Source organism: Camelina sativa, chromosome 5, assembly GCF_030686135.1.
Source record: "Camelina sativa cultivar CO46 ecotype springtype chromosome 5, ASM3068613v1".
Lineage (NCBI taxonomy): Eukaryota > Viridiplantae > Streptophyta > Magnoliopsida > Brassicales > Brassicaceae > Camelina > Camelina sativa.
This window is the reverse complement of record NC_141884.1, coordinates 35,400,616-35,409,699: the sequence shown is the minus strand read 5'-3', so window position 1 is coordinate 35,409,699 and position 9,084 is coordinate 35,400,616. Positions and strand designations below refer to the sequence as shown.

Sequence of the window (9,084 nt, the reverse complement as noted above, 5' to 3'; positions counted from 1 at the left end):
GGTTGAGAACAGGAAGCTTCACAAAAACTTTGGAAATTACCCCGAGAAACCTCAATATGTACCCTAACAAAATCCCGAAGAGGGAACCCAAGGGCTGACGGCAAGAAATTGAAGATGGCACCACTCGGAAAGCTAAAGATGAAGAAACTGAAGCACAAACCCTAGAAATTTTGGAAGATTTAAACGAAAAGGCTTTAAAAAGCTGCTAAAAAGGGTAACACGTCTAAAAGAGAAAGAGTTTTTCCAGTCCACAGTTCTCTTCTTAACCTAATGAGAGACACTAGATCAGAAAGAATGTCTTAAGCCCAAAAGAGGGTGGTATGTTTTTTTGGTTTTAAGCCCAAAAGATCATAAAGGAGATAGAGAGAGAGAGCCATCTCATACCATGACTAGTTTCTTAATTCTTTTTGATTTTGTGGCTAGTTAGTGCATATTCCCTATAAATTTTTTGAATTGAGTACTTACAAATTAAATATAGTGCAATTCTCATAAATACCACTAATTAAGTTTTTTTTTTCAAAAATATCACACTTTTGTTTTTTTTTTTCAAAAATACCACTAAAAATACCATAAAATTAAACTAAAGATTTAATATTTAAATATAATTCCTAAATCATAAACAATTTAACTCTACCCCGTAAAAACTATATCCTAAAACTAAATTTGTCAACCCAAACCTAAAAAATAAATTTTAACATCCTTAAAAATTAATATTTTGTTCTTGTGGTATTTTTGAAAAAAATAAATAGTGATATGTTTGGAAAAAAAACTTTAAAAGTTATAGTTTTGGAAAAAAACTTAAATAGTGGTATTTTGAGAAATTCCTCTTAAATATATGGCAAAAAAACACAAGTGTTAGAGCTGTTTGTACAATACTTTGTTGTTATTTATTGATTGGTAGTAATTTTATTTTTGAAATTATATTGGAGAGATTTGATGTATATTATGATATTATCGATAAAATAGTTGGAGTTTCTAAGAAAAAATTATTGCTAAGAAAAAACTAATCAATTTTCATTTTGTAATTTTGAAATTGATTAGTCCATACTCTTGTACAAAATATTCTCGCTTACCTCCAATTACTCCATGCTTAATTGGTATGCATATCTATTTCGATTAATGACTAATCTTTTAAAAAATCAGTCATCCAATTATTTTCCGCCCAATCCGAATACTCTCTACCTAATCCGATTATTCTCTAACTAATCTTATTACTCTACGCCTAATCCAATTATTTTTAGATTACAAGTATAAAACAATTTTTCTGTTATTAAAAATTTAGATTGAGAGTTTGTAATGTTTTGCAATAACTCATATTTAAAATTTTAATGAAAATCATAAATTTTGTCTTTAAAATATATTTTCTTGTTGGAATTTGCGAGAAACTCGTTACGATCAACGTTTCTTTTGCGTCGTTTCGTCTCGCTCAATGCAATGTATCTTCGAGCGATGGCTTCCCCCTTCTCCCTCTCTTCTGGATATGTCTTAAGCACTCCATCGGCTCCTTAACAGATCACGCAAACTTCGATTGCAAAGAACACATAAAGCTTGCAATCTTTTTTAAACACAATCACTTGTCTTTTCATTAAGCTTGTAGTTCTCTGACTCTCATGAGAAGAAGAAGAATAAATAGAATTAGGTTTTGTTGTTTTCATCGTCTTCATCTTCTTTGTTTAGGTGTTGTTGATGTTTGATTTTAAGGTTTAAGCCGCTTGACGCCTTTTTCCTTTTATAAAACTTTGGATAAAAAGATTTACACCCACCCACATATATATAGTCAGATTTAAATTAGGATTTGTAAACCCACTAAACCCATTAACACTTATGGGCCAATGCCTTTTACTTTGATTTATTTTTCATGATAAATAGTTATTTATTTTTCTTCATTTTATCCATGTGAAAAAGTAACAATTGCAATAGTAAAATACTTTGTTTACGACAAAGTTATACTACTTTTAATAATATTTAATATATAGTAAAATATTAATTACTTATTCAATATAAATATATATATATATATATATTAGTACAATCTTTTTTACAATTCCATTCAACAAATTTTCATTATACTGTAACAAATCAATCCAAATACCTGTGGAATCATTAAGCAACTGTCTTTTGCCATAATCGTCTGATATAACTTAATATGAGAGCCATAATTTGCCTTAAACTATTGAAATTTTAATTCATTTAATCCACTATACTCAAATCGTTTGACCCATTTAATGAATTGATTATAGCTGTTTGGATCAAACCAATTTTGACAGTAGACTGTACTGAGGATTCATTGCCTTATGTTTTCGCAATTTCTGAGAAAGAAGTTTCTAAGCAATGCCTCATGGGTTTCTGAGAACACACATCTGGTTCAGCTATAAACCAAACCTACTCCAAACTTTTTAACACTAGCGATGCATGATCCAAATAAATGTGACACTATTTACTAAAAATTAGGCTTACAAATCTTGTTTTTTACTCGTTTTGTCACCTGTACAGACTATTCTTAAGAACTGGGTCTGCCTCTCAACATGAATTACATAAATAGATAGGCACAATTATATATATGTATACCCTCTGTGGCTCTCATCGCAAACACATGACTGATTTCGAATTGAACTTCCATATAAAGAATTGAATATAGCCTCTCTTTCCCAGCAATGAGAGAGAGAGTATAATATCAAAGTCTTTCTTCAGCTGCTTCTCTTCATTGCAACTTCCACCAAACTTCTTCTTTTGTACCATAAGCTTCTTCTTTTCTCTTGCCTTGAATGCGAAATGCAATATTCAGATTCTCTGTTCTTCCGGTTTATTTTTCCTTGAGCAAAGAGTTGTCTACTGATGCAGCACGAGCTGCTTGGAACTGTATAGCGTACTTTCTTTGAAGCTCTCTTAGTTTGTCCATCAATTCTTGGAACGACGGTCTACACTGCGGTTCACTGCACAGATATCTCAACTCACATTAGCTGCTGCTACATTTACTTTATAACATATTTTTCAAACGCAACTGTGAATGACTTTAATAGCGTGTATCAGCTAACAGTTTGGGTAAATCTGTAAAAGCGAATCACTATTTCTTGATGATCAATGTTCAGATCTACAACTTTAAGTCACCAACTAACTGCCTACAGTGGTGTCGGTTGAAAGAAAAACTATACAAGATCTAAAATGACACCAAGACTCGCACCAATCATTGTACCAAACTATAGCCTTCCTATGGGGCCATAAAAATGTGGAAAATTTCAACACAAAAAAGCATAAACCTTGAAGTCTTTACACTCGCTAATAAAGCCTTGAACAGACTAACTATATCACTATATGTGTTTGAGACCCATGGAAATTGAAGGATCGAACTGCGGAGTAAATATCCTATCAAACTTTTGTTTACTCAAGAGTTCCTAAACAGTAATCAATTATTCCAAAGTTTTACTTTTACCTAATAATAATCCAAACTCGATTAATTCCAAATTCAAGGGTTTGCAACATTCCTACATTCGTAGTTTTCCTAATTTCTATGTTCATTCATGATGCAAAAAATGAGGTTTAGTTCAGTTACTGCAGAAAAGCAGAGCGTGACATATTACAGATTTTTATTTTTATGAATACCAGAATATGGTGCCTCCTATATGCAACCACTATTGAAGACCGAAGCATAAGTGAGGCTACTTGTCTCTAGCAAGGTATTTATAATGTTAAAATATGTTAGTTGTACCTATGCCAGCAGCTTTCCATTAAAGAAATCCACTGAGGGTCAACGTCCTTTGGAACTTCCAGCCTCTGGTTCATGAACCCCACTGCTCCAATCACCTGCAAGTTTCTCAATAGACTTCTCTTCATATTTGTTTTACTGTGTGAGTGTAATATATACAAGAACAAAGAGGAGACAGTAAAAAGCAAGCTTTCTTCAGCAGAACTCATGTTTAGCATGTTGCAAAACAACCTTTGAGTTGACCAGAAATATCATCAACTCACTTAACTTGCACATTTTATAGGTAGTTTTACTATAGTAAGATAATTTACTCTACTGTTTTCCATTGGTACTAAAATAGCCAAAATGAGTAGTCAACTTACTTAAACTATGTACATCTTTCTTTATATGGTTGATGGAAACTAAATGCATATTAGAGACCAATTAGCTGTAGTATTTTGTGACGTTAATATTCTTCTTACTAATATGGCCTTGTATATCTTCTGAGTACGATATGGCTAAGTTTTGGATTTCCCTAATCTACTTTTCATTCGGAGACGATGTTGACATATTTCCTTTAAGTGGAAACTATACCTGCATAGCATTTAGATTTTCCCATGGGATCTTCTCTGTTACAAGCTCCCATAGTACTACTCCAAAGCTATAAACATCGGATCTGCCATTTACAGAGTAGGAAGAGCATCGTTAGAGTTGAAAGCTAGATCAAACAACAAGCAAAGGAAGTTAATCAAGCAAGGAAAAAGAGATTATACTTTTCATCAGCAGCCTCATTCCGAAGAACTTCTGGTGCCATCCATTGCGGCTGCAGAACAGATAAAAAACAATGAAATACATTGTGAGAAATTGATTTCATAGAAAGAAAAAAATGGGAATCAGTTCAGTAAGAGCCTATGTAAAGTACCGTTCCCCTTCCGTTTGTAGTGAGATACGTCTCATGCTTGATGCGAGAAAGACCAAAGTCAGCAACCTGTTAGAGCTGACGCGTTAAGTTAACTATGACAAACACGCTTTTTACCTTAAACCTAATTTCTGGTTTATTCACAAAGGAGAATCATTATCAAAAGCTTCATTTCAGAGTATAGTTGTATGATTTTACATTTTACTTTAAAGTCTAATTATCAGACGATTGTTTGCATACAAGATACAACTCGAGTTCTGACTTCTGACACAGGGGAATTATTAACCCTAACAACATTATTTTATTGACCTAGACTACTATATCAACTCATCTCACGAAGAAAATTAATCAAACAATTTGTTTTAATTGGGGACATTCAAATCCAGTTCACCCACCAAACTCATGTCACCTGCTAAACCTAGTGAGAGTGGACAGTATTTTGTTTTTCTTGTTTTTAGCTCCATCAGAAGTACTATAGGTATAAGTATAACGTTACTGATTGCCCCAATTAAGGGAAACTATATGACTTCAACAATGGAAACAATACCTTCACGGTCCAGTTTCGATCAACCAGTAGGTTTGACGACTTCAGGTCACGGTGAATGATGGGTGGACTACAGTGGTGAAGATAATTCATGCCACGAGCCTGCGGGAAAGACTGAATCAAAGAGCGGAAAAGAAAGATATGCAAGGCAGATGCAATAAAGAACCAAATAGAGCAGCTTATACTTAGAAAACCGTGGACACAACTGGAAAATCATGTGTATAATACTTACAATGTCTGCGGCCATATGAATACGTCGCCTCAAATCCAGTTTTGACTTGTTCCTCTGCAGCAAACGAAAGAGACTTCCACTGCAAATAATTTCGAAAGATTTAGACTCTAGAGTGAGTCAGTGTTTTGGCCCCGGCGTCCAAAATCCGTAGTGATATGTAATATTCGCTAAAGAGAAGGGTCAAACCGTGGAAGAAACTCTGTCACTATACAAAGACGCTGAGGTGATGCCACAGCTCCCATAAACAGCAGAACGTTTGGATGTCTAAGTCTTTTCATCAACGATACCTTCAAGATAAAAACAAGTCCAGCATAAGAAAGAGTACATAGGCTAATAATCTCTGAAATAATTAATTTTTCCGGGAAGACGCAATTTGGAAGAAAAATTCGTACAGAAAAACTGTGGTAGTTTGGGAACGATTTTGGTATGTGTAAATATGAAAGACAGAAGGCAGGTATTACTCGCTTAAACCAAGTAAAATCTTAATGGTCTTTTACCAAACATGCTTTAAAGAAGCGAGAGGAAATAATAATACCTCTTGTCTAAAAGATGTAATGATCTCTTCTGAATATTCTTGTTTGGAAAACACCTTTACAGCCACATCCTGCATTGACATTAGCAACTCTCAGTAATTTACATTTTAAAAAATTTTAGTGAATATTTCATGGAGGCTTGTACAAATCAATGATGCATATTTCTACAACGTCAACAGATGACAAGAACGTACAGATCCAAACCACAGGCCATGATAGACAGTTCCACATGAACCTGTATGTATAAAGAAGGAAATTATAACGAGCACGTTAGCAGACCAGAAAGAAGAAATCCACAAAAATATGTATGATGTCTTGAAGGATTGATATGTCTTTCACAATAAAGATCATCTTTGTCAAATGAGTACATCACCTTGCCCGATTTGTTCTCCAATTGTCAAATCCTCCCATAAGATTTCATAGTCCAAACAGTCGCTATCCATATCAACCTTGTTCATAACACCGCTGCTGGTACTTCCACAGCTGCTTGCGCTATTCACATTAATAGAACCCACAGCCTCGTTATTGGCAGGGTTATTACTTTCACATGTCTGGCTTTCAGAGTTACTATGATGAGCTTCTTCGTGTTGTTGTACATTCTGCACCCACGGCCACACAGAATGAGCACGCCTTCTTTCCAAATCTTCCTGTTGATTCCCTTTCCATGGCCATGAGAATCCTTTCTTTACCATCCATTCTTCAGTTTTTGAGGTAAGTGTCTTAGGTACAACAGAGTTTCCAACATTTTCATCACTGGAGGGTTTCGAAGAAGACTTCTCTTCGTTACATAAGAACACACCAAAAGGAGGTTGGATCAAATTCCCTCTAGGTGTGCTAGGGCCACTTGTAGCTGCATCCTCAGCAGCATCGAAGAAACCCTGATCAGACTGATGACTGTCCACATTCCCACCCTCGTGGTGTGCAGCGTTATTATCACCTGCTCGCATTTTTGACTTGACCTTGTTTCCCACCTTGGATGCCTGAAATTTACACTACAGTACTCAAAAGATGCAACGGGTAGAAGAAAAAGGTGAAGAATTTGCAAACCTACAGCTGCACTAACCAAATCTGAAATCTTAGATGCTATAGCAACTTGTATAGGCTGCTGAGAATCAAGGCCAAGTTTCGACACAACAGCATCTTTGGAGTCAAGACCAAACCTAGATGCAACACCATTAGTCCCCCGGCTAAAGCTCGTCTCCCCTTCTTGCCACCTTGTTTTAGCTGGAGGAACCTTCGGTCGTTGAAAAAGTGCCGAATCGTTCGTGATACATATAATCCCAATAAGAGAATCATCATCATCATAGAAAGGAGAAATCGTAGTCACAACAGAAAATCTCTCTCCTGATTTGTTCTTAACAGGAAACTCTCCAGTCCAACTCTCTCCACTACTGCAACGCTGAAATATATTTTGCGCAACAGCAGCGTCCTGACCATCTACAAGTATATTAATCGAGTCCTTCCCTAGTGCTTCTGCAGCTGAGAAGCCATATAGCTTTTCCGCCATCGAGTTCCTAAAAACAACCATACCAACACGAATTTGAACTCCGAATAACAAGTTAGCTAAACATAGCAGATACTAGAAGTTACCAACACTCTCTAATCTATCAAAATCTGAATCTGAATCCAATTCACAATCCTAGCAATTGAAAACTCAATCTCGAATTCAGCAAAGACACTACCTACTCACCAAAAGATAATTTGGCCATTAAGATCGAAGACATGAACAGCTTGAGCCATAGACTGCAAAATATTCAAATACTGTTTATCGTTGAACTTGCCTGCCGATGGTCCTCCTCCTCCTTCGCAACCACCAGCAGCACCAGAAGAAGCTGGGGGTTTCGTGTGACTCTCCTTCCGTAAAGGAGAAGCGTGACGGAACGATGCGGCGCCAGTTTTTCTCCATAAGGGAGTTCCGTCTCCAGTGTTGCGCCTCGAAGGACGTTTAGGAGAAGAAGAATGCGAACGACGCTTGATCTCAGCTGAGACTTTGAGCTTAGACATCTCTCGTTTTAGATCCTCTTGGCTTTCTTCTAGCTCTCGTATCTTCTTCAACAGCTTATCTGCTGGTGGATTTGGATTCTCCATTTCCAATTTGATCAAATCTGAAAAAGCTGAGAGAGAAATTGAGTTTGAAATCTGGGAATTTTTGAAGACTAAAGGGAGTCAACAATTTTGGGAAATTTTTTTTTTTTTTTAAAGCTTTATCTTTTGTTTTTGCTTCTTTTTGAATCCCTAATTTTCTGATTTTGTTGTTCTTACAATTTTTTTTTTTTTTTAAATTATCATTGTTTCTTTCATTTTCTTTGTTTTATTTATTTTTTTGTCAAGTTGTTTAAAAAGAAAATAAAAATGGTTTTTCGATAACACCTCAGTGATATAAATTTATGGAATTGACCAAAAGTATTTTCAAAATAAATATATGGAGCACACAAAAATACAAGTGGTAGAGCGGTTTGTACAGTACTTTTTGTTTGTTGTTTATTGATTGGTAGTAATTTTGAAATCCTACTTGGACAGATTAGGTGTATTGTGAATTTATGATATTATCGGCAAAATACAACGAAGTTGCTAAGACAAAACTCATCAATTTTTCTCTATTATAATTTTGAAATTGATTAGTATATAACTATATATGTATGTTATATGATACTAAGTTTTATTAGCCTTTTAGATATATAAACGATTTTTTTTTTTTTTTTGGACAAAATTAGATACATAAACGATTAAAACTGTAAAATAATGATAGATTTGTGAAAATTTCTAATGGCCACCGAATTAGAGGAAAGCTAAATTACAGTTCTACTTTTCGTTAAAGAAAAATGATGGTGTTATTGAACCTGATGTGATGGTCAAAACATCTTAGTAATTATTAGATCACACCAATTAATACATTACTAATTAATGCATAAACATACAAATATATTTGTAAAGAAAAGAAAATCAGAAACAAATTCTTACTTCTTGATTAATCTCATATAAAATCGTTTTATTTTGTGTGTTAGCCAACTCTAACCCCTGATTAACGTCTAATAACTATTTTAGGTCTTTGGGTGGGTACCTACTTTTTCAGTTTTTATTATGGAATTAGATATTTATAATTTTTTATACACTTTTTCCTAATATAAATAATTTAAACTCTTTTACATATAAAAAATTGTTGACATGATAGTA

At 34.6% G+C, this 9,084-nt stretch overlaps 1 protein-coding gene across 2 annotated transcripts; it reads right to left on the bottom strand.

The window, feature by feature from the left end:
• Window positions 1-2,413: 2,413 nt before the first annotated feature.
• Window positions 2,414-8,218, bottom strand: LOC104787813 (uncharacterized). Of its 2 annotated transcripts, none has more exons than XM_010513457.3 (13): window positions 7,601-8,218; window positions 6,974-7,424; window positions 6,284-6,890; window positions 6,105-6,145; window positions 5,913-5,981; window positions 5,564-5,664; window positions 5,378-5,456; window positions 5,149-5,247; window positions 4,605-4,670; window positions 4,456-4,505; window positions 4,277-4,358; window positions 3,707-3,801; window positions 2,414-2,933 (listed from the first exon to the last, which is right to left on the bottom strand). In XM_010513457.3, the coding sequence occupies exons 1-13, from the start codon at window positions 7,996-7,998 to the stop codon at window positions 2,804-2,806; spliced, it is 2,268 nt and encodes a 755-aa protein (XP_010511759.1). In that variant the 5' UTR covers window positions 7,999-8,218; the 3' UTR covers window positions 2,414-2,803. The 2 variants fall into 2 exon arrangements, with proteins under 2 accessions (XP_010511759.1, XP_087307241.1); XM_087451115.1 differs by having other exon boundaries at window positions 7,692-8,209.
• Between the last annotated feature and the right edge of the window lie 866 nt (window positions 8,219-9,084).

Excerpts from the sequence above, each read along its gene's own strand:
- LOC104787813 (XM_010513457.3), bottom strand. The coding sequence starts at position 7,998 with ATGGAGAATCCAAATCCACCAGCAGATAAGCTGTTGAAGAAGATACGA. Across the intron at positions 5,665-5,912 it reads TTACATCTTTTAGACAAGAG|GTATCGTTGATGAAAAGACT; the intron begins GTATTATTATTT and ends TTTATCTTGAAG. Across the intron at positions 4,506-4,604 it reads CTACAAACGGAAGGGGAACG|CCGCAATGGATGGCACCAGA; the intron begins GTACTTTACATA and ends TCTGTTCTGCAG.